At 55.4% G+C, this 21775-nt stretch overlaps 10 protein-coding genes across 10 annotated transcripts; 4 read left to right on the top strand and 6 right to left on the bottom strand.

Annotated features, from left to right (window-relative positions):
* Nucleotides 1–83: 83 nt before the first annotated feature.
* L969DRAFT_45499 (uncharacterized protein) lies at nucleotides 84–1490 on the bottom strand (the record flags this gene model as incomplete). Its single annotated transcript, XM_014714477.1, has 2 exons — nucleotides 84–1196; nucleotides 1251–1490. 2 exons carry the CDS (start codon nucleotides 1488–1490, stop codon nucleotides 84–86), a joined length of 1353 nt encoding a protein of 450 aa, XP_014569963.1.
* Nucleotides 1491–1868: 378 nt separating this feature from the next.
* L969DRAFT_85130 (uncharacterized protein) lies at nucleotides 1869–4934 on the bottom strand. The gene is made up of 3 exons (XM_014714476.1): nucleotides 3760–4934; nucleotides 3410–3712; nucleotides 1869–3360 (listed from the first exon to the last, which is right to left on the bottom strand). Exons 1-3 carry the CDS (start codon nucleotides 4485–4487, stop codon nucleotides 1917–1919), a joined length of 2475 nt encoding a protein of 824 aa, XP_014569962.1. The 5' UTR covers nucleotides 4488–4934; the 3' UTR covers nucleotides 1869–1916.
* A 101-nt stretch (nucleotides 4935–5035) lies between these two features.
* On the top strand, nucleotides 5036–6434 carry L969DRAFT_85127 (uncharacterized protein). The gene is made up of 2 exons (XM_014714475.1): nucleotides 5036–5470; nucleotides 5566–6434. The coding sequence occupies exons 1-2, from the start codon at nucleotides 5306–5308 to the stop codon at nucleotides 6007–6009; spliced, it is 609 nt and encodes a 202-aa protein (XP_014569961.1). The 5' UTR covers nucleotides 5036–5305; the 3' UTR covers nucleotides 6010–6434.
* On the bottom strand, nucleotides 6091–6944 carry L969DRAFT_299364 (uncharacterized protein). Its single transcript, XM_014714474.1, has 3 exons — nucleotides 6698–6944; nucleotides 6343–6647; nucleotides 6091–6294 (listed from the first exon to the last, which is right to left on the bottom strand). Exons 1-3 carry the CDS (start codon nucleotides 6852–6854, stop codon nucleotides 6172–6174), a joined length of 585 nt encoding a protein of 194 aa, XP_014569960.1. The 5' UTR covers nucleotides 6855–6944; the 3' UTR covers nucleotides 6091–6171.
* L969DRAFT_85124 (uncharacterized protein) lies at nucleotides 6574–8392 on the top strand. Its single transcript, XM_014714473.1, has 4 exons — nucleotides 6574–7065; nucleotides 7119–7180; nucleotides 7234–7754; nucleotides 7805–8392. Exons 1-4 carry the CDS (start codon nucleotides 6984–6986, stop codon nucleotides 8307–8309), a joined length of 1170 nt encoding a protein of 389 aa, XP_014569959.1. The 5' UTR covers nucleotides 6574–6983; the 3' UTR covers nucleotides 8310–8392.
* On the bottom strand, nucleotides 8322–10472 carry L969DRAFT_614835 (uncharacterized protein; the record flags this gene model as incomplete). The annotated part of the gene is made up of 5 exons (XM_014714472.1): nucleotides 8322–8774; nucleotides 8828–8969; nucleotides 9020–9291; nucleotides 9343–9516; nucleotides 9563–10472. The coding sequence occupies 5 exons, from the start codon at nucleotides 10470–10472 to the stop codon at nucleotides 8410–8412; spliced, it is 1863 nt and encodes a 620-aa protein (XP_014569958.1). The 3' UTR covers nucleotides 8322–8409.
* A 421-nt stretch (nucleotides 10473–10893) lies between these two features.
* L969DRAFT_92574 (uncharacterized protein) lies at nucleotides 10894–11728 on the bottom strand (the record flags this gene model as incomplete). The annotated part of the gene is made up of 8 exons (XM_014714471.1): nucleotides 10894–10960; nucleotides 11011–11077; nucleotides 11127–11174; nucleotides 11224–11245; nucleotides 11302–11343; nucleotides 11398–11430; nucleotides 11475–11542; nucleotides 11599–11728. 8 exons carry the CDS (start codon nucleotides 11726–11728, stop codon nucleotides 10894–10896), a joined length of 477 nt encoding a protein of 158 aa, XP_014569957.1.
* A 165-nt stretch (nucleotides 11729–11893) lies between these two features.
* On the top strand, nucleotides 11894–15249 carry L969DRAFT_44960 (uncharacterized protein; the record flags this gene model as incomplete). Its single annotated transcript, XM_014714470.1, has 2 exons — nucleotides 11894–13528; nucleotides 13579–15249. 2 exons carry the CDS (start codon nucleotides 11894–11896, stop codon nucleotides 15247–15249), a joined length of 3306 nt encoding a protein of 1101 aa, XP_014569956.1.
* Nucleotides 15250–15331: 82 nt separating this feature from the next.
* Nucleotides 15332–19421, bottom strand: L969DRAFT_92572 (uncharacterized protein; the record flags this gene model as incomplete). Its single annotated transcript, XM_014714469.1, has 22 exons — nucleotides 15332–15372; nucleotides 15419–15731; nucleotides 15779–15959; nucleotides 16008–16110; nucleotides 16156–16284; nucleotides 16333–16454; nucleotides 16501–16561; nucleotides 16607–16660; nucleotides 16710–16792; nucleotides 16844–17438; nucleotides 17485–17523; nucleotides 17570–17664; nucleotides 17711–17787; nucleotides 17836–17854; nucleotides 17905–17993; nucleotides 18046–18144; nucleotides 18192–18328; nucleotides 18377–18462; nucleotides 18513–18640; nucleotides 18690–18827; nucleotides 18878–18937; nucleotides 18987–19421. The coding sequence occupies 22 exons, from the start codon at nucleotides 19419–19421 to the stop codon at nucleotides 15332–15334; spliced, it is 3084 nt and encodes a 1027-aa protein (XP_014569955.1).
* Nucleotides 19422–19530: 109 nt separating this feature from the next.
* L969DRAFT_92571 (uncharacterized protein) lies at nucleotides 19531–21609 on the top strand (the record flags this gene model as incomplete). The annotated part of the gene is made up of 4 exons (XM_014714468.1): nucleotides 19531–20156; nucleotides 20211–20396; nucleotides 20444–20731; nucleotides 20781–21609. The coding sequence occupies 4 exons, from the start codon at nucleotides 19531–19533 to the stop codon at nucleotides 21607–21609; spliced, it is 1929 nt and encodes a 642-aa protein (XP_014569954.1).
* Between the last annotated feature and the right edge of the window lie 166 nt (nucleotides 21610–21775).

The raw sequence follows: 21775 nt of genomic DNA, 5'->3' as shown, positions 1-21775 counted from the left end.
TATGATACAGTAATGCGCGGAAACTATGATACAGTATTGCGCGATTGCGAGGTTCGAAGCGGAACTCCGATGGGATCAAGCTGCTAATTAAAGCCGCTCGCTAGACTTCGTGCTTGCGAGTAACTACCGGCTGGGACCGGAGAAGCCGGCGCTGGACCCTCTGTGAAGAGCTGCTTGCCTATGCCATCGCGTGGCCGAGGAATCATATCTTCTGTCCGGCGATGCGTTGCGGGACTTGGCGACGCAGCAAGGAAAAGCATAAGCTCTGCGGCACTTTCACGATCGCCTTCAGCATGTGAAGAGCGCGCATCCACGGGCCGTATGCTCTGCCTTGAGGGCGTGGTTGTGACCTCGCCCGAAAAGGACATATTGGTCCTGAGGGGTGAAGGATGATGTCGCGCTTCATCAAGCTTCGACGTCGGCGCGACTGCGGATTGTTCGACCGGGCTTCGACTGAAGCTGGTCAGGGCAGTGGCAGCATCGACGAACTCGTGCGCTGAAGATGCGAAGCTCGGATCGGAAGTAGACAGAATCGGCTTGCCAGGCTCTCGGTCGTGCGGTCGCCCAAGCTTTTTCGGGCTTTGCGGCTTTCGTGAATCATGTCTATCACCACTACTGTACGGTGCATCGCGTTCGCTCGAGTTGCTCCTCCGAGTGTTCAGACCATTTGGCTGACCTGGCCGAATATGATTATTAAGCGCGACGGACGTGGTCAGGGGCGATAATCTTCGATGACTAGCAGCAGGCTCGAAAGTCGCGGGTGATTGCTGAGCAGGCGAGAAGTAGCCGTACAGGTCATTGATCGAGGGCGAAATTAGGGTATCGTACAGTGACATCTGCGGAGGATATGGACTCGCATTGTCGCCTGCCGGCTCATGCACGGTGCTGCTCCTCATGGCTGAGTCGTTCGTGCGAGCACTGAGTTGTCTAGAGCGAGGGACTCTGACATCAAGGTACGGCGAGCCATTGGGCGCGTGCGTGCTCGGACCGGCGAGCTTCGAGGTAGACGCGACCGCTTGTCGTTTGTTGCTTTGCGAAAGCACCTCAGCGGCATTTGCTTCATCGCGTGCCCTCTTCTTCTTATCTGCAAGCTCTTTCTCTACCTGTGGCTCGATAGCTTCGAGCTTGAGATCTTGCCAGCCGCGTGAGGTTTTATAGCAGGCCAACGCTAGTCGCGACCTAAATTTCCGTGCGACCTGTTGCGCGTAGCCAGTCAGCTCAGCGATCTGAGCTTTCGAAACAGGACATACTTTGGCTTCCCTGACGGTTTTGAGGATACGCTGTACGGCTTGCTCATGCTGTTGCCGCCGGGCTTCGTCCGAATCTCGAGAGCTTGCATCCATTGCGAGTTTGCTCTCGTTCTGCTGACTCGGCTCTCGTGGACTTGTTTGGGCACTGCTTGCGCGCGATGTCCGATCGACACGACTGACAAGGCTCTGATGAGAGGACGAAGAAGAAATGCTCGTCGTCTCGATCGCGCCTGCTGTCATGTCTTGCGCGAGCGCTTCCAGCTGGCTCTTGACAGCTCAGTTGGTCAGAGTAGCGCGTGCGCCCAGTTTTGCCGTTGTTCGCGAATGTCCTCCTTGGTTATCTGGCCTTGCAGGGCGCGAGATGGCCTCGTCTCCCTTGAGATAGGCGCGTTCCGAATCGAGTGCACTCCCGAGGCTGGCTGGCTGCGGCCCTAGGCGCCCGCTCGCGAACTCTGGCTCTGACGATGAGCAGACCGTTGACGCGTAGCGGCCTCTCGAGGCTTGTGCCGAACCGCTCTTAACCTGCCTGCTGTCGACCTGCGCGATCCTTGAAGAGACGCGCGAAAAATGGCGCGTCTGACGAAAAGAGCTCTCAGGCAATTCAAGCGCCTCAGGCGTCCGGTGTGACAGAGCAAGTAGCAAAGGCAGTGCATGCAATGACATCGATTATGCGCTCAGGTAGGCCGGCGCACTGCGCAAGGCCTGTATATAAGGCGGCGGCGCGCAGATCCAGGCCTTATCGGACTCCTGGACTGACGCACTGGGTGAGATGTCGGCAGCAGAGACGCCAGACTCGTCCTGCGAGCCCAGCGCAGGATCGTATGTCTGTCTTCGGGGCAAGACTTCGAAGCAGTTGAGGCTCGGTTCAGCAACTGAGCCAACAGAAATGCCGACTTCGAGGTGCTTCAAACCTGGTAGAACCAGTGGCAAGCGAGGCTTGTGTAGAAGCTCGGCCTCTACTGGACCTGAGGCGGCTGCTGTCTGACTGAGTGATCTCCTAGGTAGACTCGATTGAGAGGACAGCAGGCGGCCGGAAAGGTCAAGATCGAGCGAGCTGGACAGCATCGTCTCGAGTGATGATCTGCGAGGTAAGGCTGCTCCGAACGGCCGGTTGTATACAGAATTGCAGTCGTCAAACACTGGCTTGCTGAACCGGCCAGCTTTTGCCACTGGAATGTTGAGTTGCTCGAGCGTACGTGTCAAATCGTGAGCGAAGCCGACTTCGATGCAGACGAAGAAGCGACTGGCGCAAAACAAGTGGCGAGCGCAAGTTTTGTTGTTCAGCTGTGGGTTGCGTAACGATGGCGCAAACCAGGTCGTGGTATCATCGGAGCCATTGGTATTGCGCATTGCTTCCGGTCGTAAGCTGAGCGCGGTCGAATAGCCATGAGTCCAGCTCGAATTGCTATCCTCTCGCGTCAGAGGGAGCGCAAGACCTTCGATCGTGATCTGAGCAGACTGGTGCTCGCGAAGGTGCCACGGGATGACACCAAAGCGAGAGACAAGCGTCTCTTCCGACTTGAGACATCGGCTCAGGATGTGATCCTCCATCTGTGCTGACGTCACATCGATATGGTCTGCCCAGTGTCTTATCTCGTCGTCTGGCGATTTTGACGAGTCTCGCACATAGATACGCTTGACGATTGAAGCACGAATATAGAGGTCCTGACCGGTCGCGGCCGTACTTGAGTCGATGCGCAAGGAGAGCGGCACAGACGCTTGTGCTGAAGGGGAGAAGGACGACGTGGGCAAGTAGGGAATGATCGTATGATGCGATGCGGCTCCGGCTGCTCTAGCAGGCGTAGACGTCTCCGTGTTGATATGTGCCTCGCTCGTTTCGGTCGAATTCAGTCGGGGCGACAGTGCCATGCCGCGAAACGCAGATGACAGAGTCGATAAGATACCGATATGACGAGATTCGCCGACTGATTCTGCGAAGCGGGTGGGCATAATGCAGGGCGGACCACTAGGGGATGTACTTGGCAGCACATGAAATGGAATGTCGTACTGCTTGATCACGCGAGGCTTGTTGTTCTGTTTCCGGTTCGAGATGAGCGCAATTGACATTGAGTACCGCAGCCGAAAGTGCGCAGATTCGAATGAAGGCGGTCTGTTCGTTTCTGTCAGCCATTGCTGTCTTCGATGGGGGCAATACTCACAGTCTGTTGTGATCCGGGATGCGCATCGAAAGCGGCAGCACATACTTACCGCTCGGCAGGCTGCCATCGTCAAGTGCCCTTGCCGAGGCAATATCCGACCGAGATGGCTCGCGAACAATATCGCTTGCTTCTGGCTCGTCTGCTAGGACTGCACGGCGTCGCGCATCGGCTTGCTCGCGTTGCTTCTGCTTCTGACGGGCCGAGAGGACAGCAGCCGCGTCACGTTGCCATATGGCCAAACCCCCGCTTACGTCGGTGGTAAAGTCTGCGACAACTCTCGCGTTCGTCACTCGCGAAACACCCCTGTTATCTACGTCAGATTTTTGGACACGTGAGGATAGCACACTCACGTGGTGGCACAGGGCTCTAATGCTTCGACGACACCGGTAACGCCGAGAATCATCTTGCTAACCTCCTCACGCGGAGCCGATTCAGCGGCGGCCTCGCTGCTGGCTATCGGAAGACCGAGCCGCTCCCGTACTTGCAGAACGGGCGAGAAGGAGACGCGCTGGTTCGGAAAGAATGCAGGTGGACAGCTTGACTCTTCTTCCTCTGAGCGATCAGTCCAGCTCTGCACGGTCGACGAGGAAGTGAATGTCAGGCCGAGACCGACACCGCGCGAGTTGATAAACGTCGACGTGGACTCGCTCTTGAAGGGTGCTACCGTCGCTGTCTGACCAGTTCCTGGCAGCACATTGTCGTCCGTCTTCGACCACGGGCAAGCCGAAGCGACCGGCTCGTCGTTCCAGGGCTGGAGGGGCGGCGAACTGACGACAACTGCTTGACGATGTCGACGATGCTTGATAGCCCGACGAGCATCACGGTCCGAAAGGGCCTGCCTCATCTCTTCCGTAAGCTCACTATCGCCATCGTCTCTTTGATATATCTCTGAGCAGTCAAAGCCGGAACTTTGATGCTTTAGTGGTGTCGACATCGCCTCAATAGAGTCGTCGGCCAGTTCGTCCGAGCATCGAGCAGGCGAATCAGGCGGCGAAGGCAAGAGGTGCCCGCCGGTCATGCTTGATCGTCTGCCGTTGAGAGCGTCGAGCGCTACTTGATGATGATTCAGAGCTGACATGTCTGGCTTTGTCTGGATTGATATGGGTCGAGGGGTCGCTCGCGGAGATAAAGATCTAATAAGGCTGTACCGGTACAGTCGATGCAGATTGAAGATTCAGACCAGCGCAGTTGCCAGGCTGAGACCACAAAGCGACTGATATCGATATTCTTACAGCAAAGATGGCGACCCGACTACTTTGTGTGGTTGAACCAAGCCAAGGGGTATCAATGGTCACTTTCTCTTCCCATGCGACCGGCGCAGGGTGTCGTGTCGTGCTGCTGGACTGTCTTGCCAAAGAGGCCACTTTGCAGACCGGTTGCAAGGTATGACATCGGCCAGACGACCTGGTGGCAAGCGCTCGGCAGTCCATGCGATCGGGTGTGGCTCAAAAAGGAGATCTCCTTGCATTGCGAGTGCGAATCTCTTGCGTCTTCAATTCGACGGAAAAGGCAACCGGCGGTTTACGGGAGCCTCCGCAAGGCTGGGTCCAGGTCATTATTTGCGGAATCGATCATCGTTTTGAGGATATATAGCTTCAGGACGGCGAGGTCAGTCGCGCCTGACTGGTGTACCGGTAACATAAGGGTCTCATAGCAATCTTTTAAGATCTCGAAAAGCTTTCTTCAATCCCTTGCACGCAGTTCGACTCTGCGGTCAGGCATCTTTTTGCCAACTTTTTGCCTATGACTGGCTTATCACGAAATTGTGCCTCTGAGTGCGCCTCGACTGATTGATGTTTCGGCCGCATCTGTAAATGTATATCACAGTGGCACGAACGGCGCGATCTAACGCGTTTCGTTGGCAACGCAGCCTTGTCTCATACGTGGAAGGCCAAGATGTCTCGACAGGGCAGACGTCCTGATGTCCGCAGAAGCGCCAGTCCGGCGATGCAAGGCCGACCAGAATCGGACGACGTGACGCATGACTTCTTCAGGGAGGCCTATCGACTCATCCGGACGGTACCTGAGGGCCGAGTCTGTACATACGGTCACATTGCAAAGGCAGGTTGGGAGCGCTCGAGAGTGTGCTAGCTCACAAATAGGACAGGTAAGCTTCTCAGAAGGTTCTTTGGCGAGCGAGTAGTGACAGGGAGCAGCTCATGGGCAGGCCGCAGAACTCGCGTCTGGTCGGCCAAGCGCTCAAGCATCTGCCGTCCCGCCTGGCCAGACCTTTCATAGACGGCGAACTGATTGAAGAAAGGCACGGTTCAGAAAGCGGGCAAGAGACAGGACCAGGGGAAGCCGAGTTTGAAGACTTTCATCGTCAGCATCGCATAGCGAATCCAGATTTCGTACCTTGGCATCGCATCATCTCTTCCTCTGGTGTCATATCACCCCGCGGCAACTCTGCCTCGCTCGAGCGGCAAGCAGTCATGCTCAGGGCGGAAGGCGTCGTCGTCCGCAATGCTGCAGGACCGGCGGACGAGCCTGGCTACGGACCTGATGCATTCGGTTTGGCCGGTATGCAAGAAGGCGGTCGCGTCAGTCTTGCTCGCTTTGGCTGGTTCCCAGAGCCGCCTGCTCGGTCAAGGGCGCGATAGTGACGTGCTACCAGGAAGGAGATTGCAGCAGTACGAGCGGAGCTACAGCATCGACGTCACTGCTAGCGTTGCCCGAAGGGCCAACGCGGAGCACAACTTAACACCAAGGTGCATCCGAGCGCACGGTCGTGGTCAACAGCAGTGCTTGCAAAGGTGCACTGGTTACGATAGAGAAGCGATGGCGGCACCAATGTCTGACATATCGCCTGCATCCTTGCCAAGATGGCTCCATGTGATCGTGCCTTTGGGGTCGACTGCAAACGTGCCGTGGTTCTGCCATCGATTCTGCCTTGCCCGTCAGCGCCGTCGAAGCCGAACAAGGGTGAAGCATACACCATGTGTGTAAGTATTCTTGATGCCTTCTTTGGCTAGCTGGGACACTTTGGAGAGCGTGTCCATGTTGAAAAGGGCAGCCCAGCCGAGTTGGCCGACGCCCCACTTGGCATACAGCCTTCTTTCCGGATCGGCCACGATGCGAACATTGCTCGGACGTTCATGGGGCATACGATGAAGCAAATCCGTAAGCCATTCGTCGGATTCTTGCTGCGTCGCGTGCGAGACGATAATGAACTCGACCTTCTCTTTCTTGGGGGCAGCCCTGATCATCTGTCGCACCGTCTTCTCGCAGAAGGGACATCCTAGCCCCTGCTATGAGCGTAGGGAGTCAGATAGCGGGAGGCAGACTTGCCGAGATGCCTTTGGAAAGCGATGATGCGCGAATTTGACGATGTGCTCCTCAGGTCATCTGTCTGAGGGGCAGCATTGCCTGCCGTCGGGAAGCCTCGGACAACCTCGTGCTCTTGTAGCGGCAGAAGAGACTTGACATCCGCCCAGATCCACGACATCCTCGCAACCCAGGCCAAGCCAAGCCAAGCCGTCGGTCGCTCGGTGGCACTCGCACTTTCTCGAAGTTTCGTTGTCGCGACGGGCGATAATCGATAAAGACGAGATCAGCTGGCAGGGAGCGGGCAAGCATGGGCAAGGACTACTACAAGTCACTCGGCGTCGACAAGACTGCCACCGACGATGAGCTCAAGAAGGCCTACAAGAAGATGGGTGCGTGCACGGTGCCATGAGCGAATTGACACCATGCTGACAGTCCGGGGCAGCGATGAAGTGGCACCCCGACAGGAATGCGGGCAAAGAAGAAGCGGCAGGGAAGAAGTTCAAGGTCAGCAGAGTCATCTTGCGTCACAGTCAGCGCTGACACGGCGGCCCGAGCAGGAGATCTCAGAAGCGTATGAAGTGCTGTCCGACTCGAACAAGCGTGCAATTTACGACCAAGTGGGCGAGGAAGGCCTCAAGGGCCGGCCCCCTCCCGGTGCTTCAGCCTCTGGCTTTGGCGGTATGCCAGGCGGAGGCGGGGGCAACCCATTTGCATCCTTTGGCGGAGGCGCAGGCGGTCCAGGCTTCTCGTTCTCGAGTAGCGGCGGTCCAGGCGGTTTCCAGCCAAGCGATCCCACGACAATCTTCGAACAGATGTTCGGTAGCGCATTCGGAGGCGCAGGTGGGGGAGGAGGCAACCCTTTTGCTTCCTTCGCCGGCGGACAGCCAAGGAGAGCGCAGAGCGGCATGCACCCCATGGACGTCGACGACGACATGGCTGGCATGTTTGGAGGCGGAGCATCAGGCATGCCAGGTGGGATGCCCAACGGCAGGGGGACGCCAGAACCCATCAAGGCGCCGGAAATCACTCGACCGCTACCTGTCGACCTCGAATCATTATACACAGGCACCACCAAAAAGTGAGTCACTCTGCGCGTGCAGTCATGCTCAAGCTGACTTCTCGTGGCAGGCTCAAGATTAGCAGGAAGACGCTTTCCGGCGCACAAGAAGAGAAAGTGCTGGAGATTGTCATCAAGCCAGGCTGGAAAGCAGGCACGAAGATTCGCTTCAATGGGGCAGGCAACGAGGAAAGGACTTCTCGAGGCACGACCTCTCAAGACATCGTCTTCGTCGTCGAAGAGCGACCCCATCCGACGTTCAAGCGCGATGGCGACGACCTCGTCTACCCACTACCTGTACCCCTTGCGGACGCCTTGGCAGGAACAACGGAGAAGAAACGGAGCGTCAAGCATCTCTCCGGCGAAGTCATCACATTCAACGTGCCCTTCCCAAATCCGCAAACGGGCGGCATTCCTTTGAAACCAGGCCAGGAAATCAGAGTGCCCGGCAAAGGGTTCCCGATCACACGCAAAGGCAGCGGAAAAGGCAAAGGCGACATGGTCGTCAAAGTCGACCTACAAATGCCTGCCAGGGTGACAGCGGAGCAGGCGCTGCAACTGCGCAATCTGCTGTGAAGTACGGTTTGGATCGACCAGCATATGTGTGAAATTTGTGTAGCATTGTATATCTCGTACAACAGCCTTGCTTCTCGCGTTATGTGATAGGTATGCAAAATCAGTATCCAAATTCTTCCCGGAAGAACGTGACAAGTCTGCGATTCTCGCCCCGCATGACCGCTCGAGGCTGTATGCTCTTCTGTACCGCACGAGCGACGGCCTCGGACATGGGCGAGGGTCCGCAAGTACCGCAAGCGACCCAGTCCGATCGATCGGTCAAATTGATGACATCTTCCAGTATGACCTCGTAATTCGGACGCCCGGGCTGTACGAGCAGACTGACAGGCCGTGCGTCATCCTCGCTGGTGAGATAGTGTGCTGTTGTCTCCTTGATCTGCGAGCAGTGAATAGTAAACTCGAGGAAGCCAGGCGGCGAGAGCGCGATGCATTCGCGTAGCGTGTCCGCAATCCATTCGATATGAGCTGCGTTTTCGCGCTGGTCAGATGATTGCAAGCCGGATGAGACGTACACTTACACAATGAGCGCACGTTCCAGTGCACTTTGACGAGCGTCGTCGCAGTTGTAGATGCATAGCCTGCTCGCATATTTGCCAGCGCTCGGCTTACCAGATCACACAGTATAGGCGTGATGAAAGTGATGCCCGACCCGCCCGCAACCTGGCATATCCGATGAGTCCTCGCATGCGTCGGATGAGCAGCAGACATACCAGGCAGACGGTCTGGTGATCGCGAAACGGCGGCAGAGCGCCCATGGGTCCCTCGATCCAAGCTCGACCAATCGGCACGCCCAGGGAGCTGTTGGCTTCCAAGTGGCCCTCCTTGTGCGCGAGTGCAAAGTCACGCAATCGACCAGTCATACCCTCCCTAACACGGATGAGCAGGCGTTGAGTACTTTCCGCTTGGTCGTGAGGTCGGAACGGCATGCCCAGCTCGTGATCTATGGAGCTGATGCTGAAAGGATGCCCGCCCACGCTGATGTCTACCTCGGACACTCGTCAGCAAGCGTTCACGGTCTTCCTGTAGGGCTTACCCGGCACATGCAGATATACATGCTGACCCGCGCGCCAACGCATCCGTGTGCGCAATGTGACCCGCATCGTATCGCCAGGCAAGACTTTGACCCATGCGTTGATTTTCTCGCGAGTCGGCTTGAAATAGTGGTAGTAGATTATGCGGCCTGTACGCACGACTCGATCAACAACGTCTATAGACATATTAGCTTATTTCAGTCGGAACCTGAAGCGACTTACAGATGCCGAGTCCGGCGTAAAGGAATGGTGCAGTTTGCGGACGGTGGATAGCGAGAGCGATAAAGAAGAAGACAAACAACAGGACATGCGAGATGATGAACGTTTGGTAGAATCGGTTGCGAACAGGGTGGAATGATGTAAAGTGCAGAATTGCAAGGAGAAGGGTAGCGACGATCCCCCAGACGATATAAGCCTGTCCAGGACCGGTTGGCGCGACCCTCGGAACGTTGACGTACGATCGACCTCCGATATGAATCAGACTGAGTATGATCACGAGTCTGGCGGACCAGCGGTGGATCGCATTCAAGACATGATATGAAAAGCCCGTCAAATAAGCGAGGACGTTGTTCTTGCTCGCCAAACCAATCACAAGCGGCAAGTTGGCATTCGCGAGACGAGCAGCATGATGTGACCGCCAATCTATGTCGCCCTTTGCGCCTCCGAGCACGAGACCGACGTTGAGTCCAATGTAGGCGACGATCAGAAGCAGCTGTCCCGTGCTTTGAAGATGGAGCTGTGTCGCAAGCCAGTGTTTGCGAGTGGCATACTTGCGCCAGATTGCCAATGTTGCCTTTGCTAGATGTGGCAAGTAGCCGCGCACATCCAGGCCTTCGTCGGCTGGACTCACCGGCGTGGCGCCCTCTGCGGCTTTGATGCCTCGCGTTGCATCCTTTTCGGCTACAGTCTGAACGGAACCTCGATGGGAAGAGGGCAGACCAGCTTTGAGTCGGAGCACACGCTTACTGTAGCGATATCTTGAGCTCGCTATCAGATGAGTCGCGAGCTGCTTGAAGGATGCCAAGACAAGGATGCCGACGAGCGCAATCCACAGATAGAATGGCACAAGGATGTTGAAGCGATGTAGCTCATCTAGCTCCTCCTGCGTATGCTGTCTAGCTCGAGTGGTCATTCGGGCAATGTTGAAGACAGACAGTGTCAGGTCAAGGACATAGTGGTTCGAATCATATCAGAGAGATCTACGCGAGCTAAGAAGCGAACATGGGGAGACGTCAGACGATCTGCTCCGACTGGAGAAGCGAGAAAGAGATCTCCATGATAGTGCACATTTGTCGTGAATCGCGACACGAGGTCAATCGCGGGCTCGCAAGCGCGATCGGTTCCTTGCTAATTGAATAGTGAATTTTGGTTAGCAGAACGGCGCCGTTGCCCCCAAGTTGTCAAGTCGGGCCGGCCGAGGGCGCATGAGCTGTGTATCTTTGTTTGATGCTCGGTACGCTGTCGTAGTGGCCCGAAATCCGTCAGGAGTAGTAATCATCCTCCACATCCGCAGCGGGGCATGTCATGCCAGTGTACATACATAGTGCACTGAACTACACGATCGAATGCACTATCTTGCTTGCCATGCCCCTTGCGTACGGTATATAGCTCAGTGCGTACCTGTTAGCTGAGTCTTAGCACGTCCACAGAGTCTGCAGCAGAACACTTGCCATATGTACGCGACGTAAGAGACGATAGCAAAGATGATGACCAGCAAATCGTTGTGCAAAATGAAGGCTGCCAAGGAGAGCTTCAGAACCTACGTGACGAAGATGTAAGCACCTACCGCTCACAAACACCATCGCAATTGATCCCAGAAAGATGAGTGCAGCCCCTGCAAAATGAGCTTCAGCGTGGTCGCCTCGTCATTGCGTGTTGCCTGCCTATCCGTTCTGGCTTAAACATCTGCAGACCAACGCATCTTCAGTGACTGTGCATCAGACGCGAGTAAGTAGACCTACGAGCTTGAGTTGCTTGAAGAAGCCTATCAGGAACCCCGTGCCCTGTCGTACGCGATGTCAGAGTTCGCGCAACAGAAGCTACGAGACCGAACGCACGACCAAGCTGACGACGATGCCGATGACATAAAGCTGCAGAGCTATGAGCAGCATCACGACGTCGACAACAGCCGTACCAATGCGAACGACGTGATCTGGCCAAATGTGAACAGAACCGCGCCGACGAGCGAGATGGCAAAGCCTCCTGCAGCATTCTAGCATTATCAGTTGATTGTGCTGGCAGATGACAATGCAGCGCACCGGCCAGACATGCGCAGAAGCCAATGAGACGCTGCTGTCGCGTGAGATCCAGGAACTTGAAGGAGCCGCTGCCTTCTTCGAATAGGGTGCTGCTCTTGAGCGCGTTCGTATCGAGATTGACCCACGGCATGCTGACGAGTTCGCACGCGTAGTTCGGCTCGCACTGAGCGTGATGAAGCAGTCGCAAGCTGCTCGCGTTTGAGCCCTTTGCAAGATGACGCGCGGGTTTTTTTGGCTAGCTTGCTGCAGATCTTGCCCAGATCTCCCTAGATCTGAGCGTTCAACAGCACACGATATGCTGTCTGCGACGGCGCCTAGCTTTCAGCCTAGTAGCGGTGATGCTAGCAGCACAGCGCGAGCCGATGCCACCTCAGCGATCGGTGGCGACGCTGGACTGTCTGCACCAGGTCGGGGCAGAGGTCGAGGTGGTAGAGGACGCAGTAGGGGTGCTCGTAGACCACAAGGTCATCCCAGAGAGCCTACAGAGCCTGCAGCTATCGAGTTGCGAGCTCCCGAAGGAGTGCAACTGCCCCGAGGAGGCAGAGGACGGAGGAGGGCTCAATTTGGCCAGAATCTGACAGTCGACGGCGCAGGCCAGACGGCGAGCAATGACACCACTACATCGTCGTCTGCCGCTTCATCTGCCCAAGGTGAACCACCTCGTCGACCACGCCATGCACGCAGACCGGCATCTGCATCTACGACGGCGCTGATGACCAATGGCCATCAGTCGCTCAGAGAAAGATTGACGGAGGAGCTGACGAAGCAAACGTCCGACTGTATGATCTGTATGAACACTATCAAGCGCAACCAGAGCATACACTCTTGCTCAATCTGCTACTCTGTCTTGCACCTAAGCTGCATTCAAAAGTGGGCTCACACCTCTGTCGATGCGATCAAAGAGCGACTCCGCATTACAGAAGCAGCTGCACCTGATACCATAGAATGGCGATGTCCAGCCTGTCAGACTGGCTTCGCCGAAGAAGAGATACCCAAGAAATACAAATGCTTTTGCGGCAGAGCGAATCAGCAGGCCCACGCAAATTCATCTATACCCCATTCCTGCGGCTCACAGTGCACGCGTGCCCGACCAGAAGGCTGTACACATCCTTGCCCCCTTATCTGTCACCCTGGGCCGTGCGATCAGTGTCAAATTCCAGTTCATCAGACCTGCTATTGCGGCAAGCAGCAAAAGACACTCAAATGTTCAGCCATACACCCCAGCATCGTAAGGGCTGGCGTCGACGCATTAGCTATTCAGACGCAATCGGCCGATTCGGTGAGCTGTCATCAGACTTGCGGTAAGATCATGGCGTGTGGTCTCCACGCATGCTCGCAAGTCTGCCACGCGGGCGACTGCGGCCCCTGCGACATCCCGCGCCAAAAAGAGTGTTTTTGCGGGCAATTCTCACGCACAGAGGCTTGCTCTGCGACCTCAGCATCAGACCGCACGCGTTGCTACACCATTGACGCAGACGAGGCACACGCAGGCGAATACAGCTGCGACAAGGCGTGTCCCTGGAGGTACGACTGCGGTCTGCATCACTGTGAAGCTGGCGCCTGCCATCCACATCTGGCTAAAGAGCTATCGATCTGTCCAAGATCGCCAGCCGTGATGTCAACGTGCCCTTGCGGCAAAACGCCGCTATCTGCATTGGCAGACAAGCCTCGCTCGACTTGCAGCGATCCCATACCTTCCTGTGGTGCCGTCTGTGGTAAGATGCTCGCCGGTTGCGATCACCTGTGTGCTCGAAGCTGCCACAATGGTCCCTGCGGCGAATGCCACGAGCTCATCTCGACGGTTTGTCGTTGCGGCAATGAAAAGGTTTCTCGGACTTGCGCTCAAGCTTCCCAAGAAGACGGCGACTATCTCTGCGAGCGCGTTTGTCGCTCCCTGCGCCATTGCAAGCGCCACGAATGCGGTCGGATTGTATGTTTTTCTCTTATACGACTCGCCTTCCGCTGATTGCTTGTCCACAGTGCTGCCCTATGCAGTTCGAGGAAGGTCTGGGTCGGCGTAAAGGCAAGCTCCGAGGTAGAGCGGAAGAGATGCAAGATCCGATGGGTTGGCATCAATGCGATCGCGTCTGCGGCCGCAAGCTTTCGTGCGGCAATCATACTTGCCCGCTCAATGACCATGCGGGCAAGTGTCCGTCCTGTCTACAGAGCAGTTTCGAGGAGCTCATCTGCCATTGCGGATTGACGGTCATTGAGCCGCCTGTTCGATGCGGCACTGTCATCATCTGCAACCGCCCCTGCATTCGTCCGCATCCTCCCTGTGGTCATCCCAAAGTCCCACATGCCTGTCACGAGACAGAAGAATGCCCCGCTTGTCCTTTCCTTACAGCAAAGGCTTGTCAATGTCATCGGCAGACGCTCGTCAAGAACGTCAGATGTTCTTCGGCGCTGATCAGCTGCGGCAAGCCATGCGAGCTTACTCTCGCTTGCGGTGCTCATCAATGCCCACGCTCCTGTCACATTGGACCTTGCAGTCCCTGCGCTCAAGTGTGTGCAAAGCCTCGAAAGTTCTGCGGCCACCCCTGTCCTTTGCCGTGTCATGCGCCTGCAGCTTGCAAGATCGACTCGCCTTGCCCGGAGCTCGTCGTTGCTAAATGCGAGTGTGGCAACCTCACGCAGCGTCTCGTTTGCGGCAGCTGTCAAGCTCATCCATTATCCAACGAGTCTAAAGAGCTTAAATGTAATGACGGCTGCGCAGTCGCCAAGCGCAATGCTACTCTTGCAGCTGCTTTGGGGCTAGAGAAGAAATCAACGCCGACGCTCAAATCGACCTGGCTGCCTGAGACGATCGAATTCTACCGCAATAATACGATCTTTGCAAGAAATGTCTACGCGGCGGTTCTGTCCTTTGTTGCAGAGACTGACAAAGCGCGTCACATGCTACCTCGAATGAAACGGGAGCAGCGCAAATATGTCCACGAGCTGGCCGAGCAGTTCAATCTCGAATCGGAGGCTTTTGACGAGGAGCCCAACCGTTCCATTCAGGTAACGAGGCGACTTGCGACCGTCGTGCCGACTCCAACTCTGGCTGAGGCGGTGGCCAAGTCCAAGCAGTCTACACAATTGCAGAGCGGACCGATTCGTAGAACTGCTCTTGTAAAGCCGGAAGCAAACGCGCTGTGCCTGCTCGAAGTCTTCGGGGTCGATGAAGCCGTCCTGCGCGACACCCTCAGTCCTCACGTGCAGTCAACCCCCTTTGCCCTCGTCTGGGTCAAAGATGATACTGTCATTGTCCGCTTTGCACCTCTTGGTACCGCTGCCGAGCTCACGCAACGCGTAGCCGCCATATACGCTTCGCTCAAAACCTCAACACTCTCCTTCAAGCGAGTTGAAAAGGCACATGTCGATCCTTCGAATGGAAAGGTCGTCTGGGTCGGACAACAACAGCAATGGCTCACAAGCCCCAGCAGAACGCCTGTTAGCAGACCATCGACACCTCAACCAAGCGTGTGGGCTAGACCAGCGCCGACCAATGCATTCAGCGCTCTTGCAACATCACCACCTGTGCCGACACAGCCAATACAAGCTCTCGCACCGGGCGATGTCTTGAGCGATGGTCTTCACCGTCCTCCACAGAGTGTAATCGCTGTCGAGCATGTCGATCCTCCTGACGAGTGGGACATAGAAGCCTAGACTGCGGGTCTGTAGTCAGCCTCGGAGAGTAGGGTGTCGTCCGCGATGCAGTCTTTGATCCATTCGGAGATGACGATATGTTTCAGTTTGGGTAGTCGCGTTCGCTTGTAAAGATCTGCACATCTTGATAGATCTTGCTCAAATAGAACAACATGGGTCATGGTAGAACTGTCAAGATTGCTTGCAAGCTTGGCGCCTCGCGAGATCAGCAATGTCGCTGCTTCTCGCGCATCATCTTCATTCTCACTGACACTTCCAGGCGACACATCGAGTCCGTTTGCGAGTGCTGCTTCCCTTGTATCGATGTAGAAGACGAGATGCTTGAAAATCTGCTCGTTGTCGTAATGCATGGTTTCGGGCTCGTCGGCGGCAAGAGTCAATTGTCCAGTATCCTCCGGCGCTTCCGAGGCAAAGAACGATCGAGAGGACCACATCGAGGCAACATCTCGGGTAGCACCCACAGATTCGTCGTTCTCCTCCTGCTATAAGCGTGTCAGACATGATAGGTGTCAGTAAGGACTGCACGTACCTTGACACTACCGTGCGATGCTGCACGTGGAACATCGTCATCCGTTTCGCTATCACTGACATAAGTGCGCATTGGCACATCTGGAATGAAATCAATGGGCGAAGCGCTGTCATCTTCCTCTGGAGTCTTATCAAGATCCTCTTCGCTTTCGATAGGCACGTTTCCGGCATGAAGGACATACCTGTCAGACTGATGAGCCGTCTGAGTGATAGGCTTACAGGTGACTGACTCTTCCAGCAAAGGTAGCTTCCGCCGCGCATCGACACAATCCATTACCCATTCTGGCCTGATGATGGTCTCGCCCTTTTCCGAAAGCCTGCGGACCCGATGGACTGAACTGTCATCAGAAAGGAACGCTACGGAGACAATCCGCGTACAATTCAGTCTGTGCGCTATTATCCGCCTGTTGTCTTCTATCGGTGGCACTTGCCGATATTCGCCGCCGTGCGTCGCCACTAGTATCTCCAGCTGCTTCTTTGTAGCTGTTGGACCATCTTCCATGACCACTATAGAGGCTGTAAGCTCGAACACACAATATTCACAGATTAGCCTACGAAAGGTCAGGCCTTTGAAGATGCGCGATTTGAGCTGTGACTCGCTCCTTGGAAGCTGTGAGTCGCCTGACGCTTCGCTTGAGACTGCTTTACGTTTCTGCACTCGTCGTCGAAGATGACCGCTGTCCTCTACTTAGCGCCGAGTCTGGAGAGTAGAAGATGACGCACTCGAGCTTCGTAGTTGTTGCGCCAAGTCGTTGCTTACGCTTCGTCAGACGCTCCCAGACGCCTGCGCATACTTAGCACCTGCGTGGCTGTAGTATAGCTGACTGACTCGTCAGCGTTTCGATGTCCTCAATATCCTTGTCTGTCCGTATAGCAGTACAACCTGCCGTACTCTGTTCAGCTCGGCTGACCAGTTCATGAGTCGCGCTCACGAGGAAAGCGAAGGGTGACTTCTGCGCCATAATTGACCGCGTCACGCACGAGAGAGGACGCTTTCACGGTCACCACGATCGATCTGTTTCTGGTCGTCAGTGGCGGGCGGGCATCATCAAAGGGCTGACCTGACTTTGCAGGATCGATGTAATAGTCGGGCTTTTCTGCACCAAATTTGAGGCTTGAGGGATCAGGCTGACCACGCGCTGGAAACTTTGTCCAGAGATTCTTGAACTCGTCTCCCGAATAGAAGTTGACATAGTCCGTATACTTGAAGCCAGATCCAACTTTTGCAACATTGGCGTAGACCTTGTGGTCTTCCGTCGAGAGCTGATCGTCCAAACAGGCTACGGCGAATGAGCCATACATGCCTCCTCGTCTGCCTTCACCCAAGAAAGCGCCGACGATGATCAGGTCAAGATCTTCCCAAAGCGCATCCATATACTCTGGCTTGAGTTTGATCCAAGCCTCATTGCGCTGACCCGGCAGATAGAGCGTAAGCGGATGTTTGATGACCAAGCCTTCGCCCGAAGCTTGCAGCACGACGTCCATCTCACGCTTGATATCGTCTAGCGAGGCTCCTTCGACTGCGTGCGCGAATTCAATGTAGCCTTTGATAGGCTTGACGAGCGTGCGAAGGGCTTCTTTACGTTTCTGAAGGGGATATTGGGCCAGATTGTATACGACCCCATCCGCGCCCTTTACGAGCAAAATGTCAAAGATACGCACTGCGAACGGGTCAGTCCTGGGGTTCAATGCCACCACTGCACGCACGACAGGGTCTCTGTGCCGATCCGTCACTGAACGTTGGCTCTGTGAGTGCATCAGCAAGTGCGCATGCCAGGTTGAGGGAACACGCCTTGATTTTGCTTGGCAGCACTCTTGAGCGTGCCGAACGCGCAGAGCTTGTCCATCATGGGATCGTAAACGAGCATCTCGCCGTCTAGAATGATTCTGCAAAGACTTCAACTGCGCCATAAGCGAGAATCAAGGGACGAACTGGCTGATTGCGCTATCGAAAGCTTCCTGAATGTGAGGCGTCAAGCTGCCCTTGTATTTATTGCCGCCGTACAGGTTCTGCGGCACTCAATTGGCGCGTGACCTGACTTTAATGCTCATACGTACAGTATAATCAGTTCCCTGTCTACGATGTACGTGTTCAGCAGATCTGGAACGGCCAAGTTTGGAGCAGACCTTGACCAGTATCGAAAGTTGTTGCCGAATTTGTGCAATTGAATGCGCTCGCCGTCGAGCTTCTCTTCGATGACAAACTTCTGATCTGGCTGTTTCGCTATATGTGAGCAGACATTTTCTCGCACGAGTTCAAGGGCGGACATTATTGAGATGCATGAGTCGGATGACGTCGCCAAGATCTTTCTCATTGCGCTTGCAAAACATCGGACGAAAGTGTCGATTACAGCGGATGACCGTGTCCTAATCGGTGTCAGCAAGCAAGACACGTAAAGGGCCAGATCTAGTACATCTTTCGTCAGGGTGATCTCTGCATCGAAGAGTGTCCAGCAGACGCGCTTGAGATCGGAGCAGACATTGAAGAGACCCATTGCATCCGGATGCAAAACCTTCATGACTCTCTTTTCACCTAAAGAAAGCTTCATGTCTGAAGCTTACTGTGAGTCTGCAGCTGCGCATTGTCTGTGCTGCATACCTTTAAGAATGATGCCGATGAGCCATCGCTGTTCGTTGGCGGTCATGCGCTCGTTGAACCATGCGATGACTTTGCCCTTGTCTTTCCTGCCGGCAAAAGTGAGTGCACTCTCTCCATATACAGCTCGAGTGCATACTCTCCGGACGCTGCCGCGAGCCTGTCGAGGTTTTCGTTCACCTCATCGATTGTGAGGACATGCTCCGTGACACCGGATCGTTCCTGAATGACCTCCTTCGCTATACTTGCAAAATCGCCCGCTCGAGCCTACTGGCTTTTCAGTCTGCAGAAGGACACTTTCGCGATGTGCGCTCACTTTGCCGCCTTGGGTTGGGTTCTTCCAGTCTCTGAGCCTCTGAGCGGCGCTTGTGTCCTTGTCGAGGTTTAGCGCCTTTGTATAGACCTTTGCAAGGTTGTTCTCCTTCAGACCGTAATTATTTCGCTCGCGATCTTTCTACACTTGGGCCTTTCAGTCTAGCAACGCCTCAGGGAACGAGCACAGACATCCGGTAGGAGCAGGCGAATGAGGGGATACAGATCCAATCCGACATCTTTCCGCCAATTCTATGGGCTCGTCAGGCTGCCAGTCATCATCGAACAGGAGCAACCATACAGCAAAAATGGCGAGTATGTATTTATCTGTAATTTCTGGCTTGCGTCTCTTGGACGCCTGTTTCTCTTGGATGACGTCCAAAATATCGCTAAGTACGCCAAAGCGCGGCGAGGGTCCATGTGGAATCAGACGTGGGTCGTGATGCGGTCTGTCATCGAGAGGATCTTTTGCCTTCAACTCGGCAAAATCCTTACTGCGCTTGGCGGGACTGCTTGAGTTGCCCCTCTCTTGAGTGCCTGCTGGTCTCTTGCTGGGCGATGAGTCTTTTGCGGGTGAGAATTTGTTGTATTTCTTTGGGGAATCCTCGAGCTTCACCTTGCTGCTCGAAGCGATCGGCGAACTCATCTGCGAGGCAGATGCTGGAAAGACGGCCACAGCAACGTCGAGCGCTGAGAGGCTCAAGATCTTGAGAGGAACGGTCGACGCGACTGACATGCACTGTCGCGATACACAGACAAGCTCACTTGGCTACTCGTCAACGTAGAGACACCCCATTCGAGCAGAGTGCGGCTCTGCTGCAGCGCTCAGCGGCGCGAGACAGATCATGGACATCGACAATCCAGGCAACATCGCGCCAGATCAACCTCAGGATGAGCATTCACCTCTGGCCTTTCTGGGCTCACCTAGCTCATTCGGCAACGCTTTCCCGCTTCCTCTGCGGATCCAGTTCCTCGTCGCCTTTGGCCTGGCAGCCTGGGCGACCAATCTACACATTCTTGCGTTGTTGGGCATAGATACAGCCAAAGTACTCGACGTTCGGCTCAATGATGATCCCGCTTGGCTGTCACGACCTTCGGGGAGCCCGCCAAACGGTACAGAAGCGTCCAATGGACATGCACACGGGCTTGGACAATCGAATGATCATACTCATACTTCGGGACTCACCTCGACGCCCATGTCGAACGCGTCTTCATCCTCGGCAGGCAAGAGCCAGTATATCCATCCGTCGAGGCTATACCCACCCATCTATGCGCTAGCTGGTCTTGCGCTCCTTTGGGTCTTGACGGGCTGGTGTTTCTATCGCGTGCTCGGCGGTGGAACCGACCTCAAGCGCGAACGAGCGGGCGCGCTTGCTGAATGGCTTCCTGCGGTTTTCGGCATCATCTTGAGCGCGGCTCTCATCGGTCCATGGGATCGTCTGAAGCGCAAAGAACGCTACATGGGACTCAGGTGAGCTCACTGTTTGACAACCAAGAAGAGGTCGGGGTCTCAAGCGGGATACAGGTGTGCCAAGCGATCCTTGCTGGACGGTCTTTATTCGAGCGTGCCCTTCTGTGATGTCATATTTGCCGATATCCTCACATCGTATGCCAAAGTGCTTGGCGACGTCTGGGTGTGTACATCGATCATGTTTGGCCGAGAGGCCACGGATGCGATAGGCGGCAGATGGGCAGTCGCTATCATGACAAGGTAGGCTGGGCGTTAGCCTTTCGGCGTGATCTGATCAGCTGTCGCAGTCTGCCGTATGTTGTACGTCTCCGCCAATGCCTGGCAGAATACTTCACTACGCCGGCGAATTACGCGCCAATCAACAATGCTAATCCTTATACGCTCGCTCAACCGCCAGCGTCCACGCCTTCAGATCCGCGGACACGAGCGTTGTTCAACGCAGTCAAGTATGCCACGGCCTTCCCTGTCATATTCCTCTCGGCGATGCAAGGCAAGCATGAAGAGATCTTTCGCAACTCGACAGAAGAGCAGACTACCGGCGTCTGGCTCGGTCGATGGGCGCTCTTCAATTTATGGTGCGATCGTCTCATTCGTGATCGATGGAAGCTCACAACCGACGACCAGGATGCTTTCTGTCTTTGCCAATTCGATGTATTCCTTCTGGTGGGACGTCACGAATGATTGGGGGCTCTTGCTTTGCTTGCCGTCTGGCTGGACAGCTCTGTCGGGTCACGTACAGTCAGCCTATATGCCTGCCCGACCAGCAACGTTCAGTTCGCCGAGACACCGCGCTCAGCCATTGCCCACACCCTCCAATAAACCGCACTATCGATCGGGCAGCATGCCCGCAGCGAGACACAGCGTCAGTAAGAGTACGAGCATCTCTGGCAATGCTACCTTGCCGCGTATACCCGGCCTGCCCACGACGCCCAATGATATTATCGGCGAAGAGCGCATGCATGGGAATGGCAATGGCTCACCTCCGAATGCAGAGGCGACAGAATCGAGCAATGGCAAGAATGCCAGCGGCCTGTATCCGCCGCAGCCTAGTTATGCACCGAAGCGCTCGCGTCACGGAAGCGTCATCTCAATCTCGCTTACGCATGTCAGCACAGGGGCATATCCGTTCTTGAGGCCTGTGCTCCTGCTGGCAGACCCAACGATATACTATCTTGCGATCGGCATCGACCTCTTGCTACGGTTCACGTGGTCACTCAAGCTTTCCAGTCATCTGCACGAGATACACGAGATCGAGCAGGGGATCTTCCTCATGGAAGCTCTCGAAGTCATTCGACGCTGGATGTGGTGCTTCTTGCGCATAGAATGGGAAGCTGTCCGGAAGGGCATCCTCACGGCTTCTCACAGCAATGGCTCCAATGCCGGGATTCCGCTTAGCACCCTAGATGAAGACGAAGAGAGTCGACCCCTCGAACCAGCTCAAGATCGCGCTTGATATCTTTTTTTGAGTGATGACGACAGCGCGTGCCGGTTTGGCCTCACGACCGTTGCGTCGAAACGCGCCGTCAAGTGCAACTGCCGACACACGTCTCAGCTGAGCACATGCTATGTTGGCTTGAGTAGAATGCTGCTCGCCCAGCATCCATCCTCGCTTCAACCAA

This window comes from Mixia osmundae (genome assembly GCF_000708205.1).
Source record: "Mixia osmundae IAM 14324 unplaced genomic scaffold scaffold_2, whole genome shotgun sequence".
NCBI classification, from domain to species: Eukaryota; Fungi; Basidiomycota; class Mixiomycetes; order Mixiales; family Mixiaceae; genus Mixia; species Mixia osmundae.
Note: the sequence above shows the minus strand (reverse complement) of the source record. Positions and strands in the feature narration are given on the sequence as shown.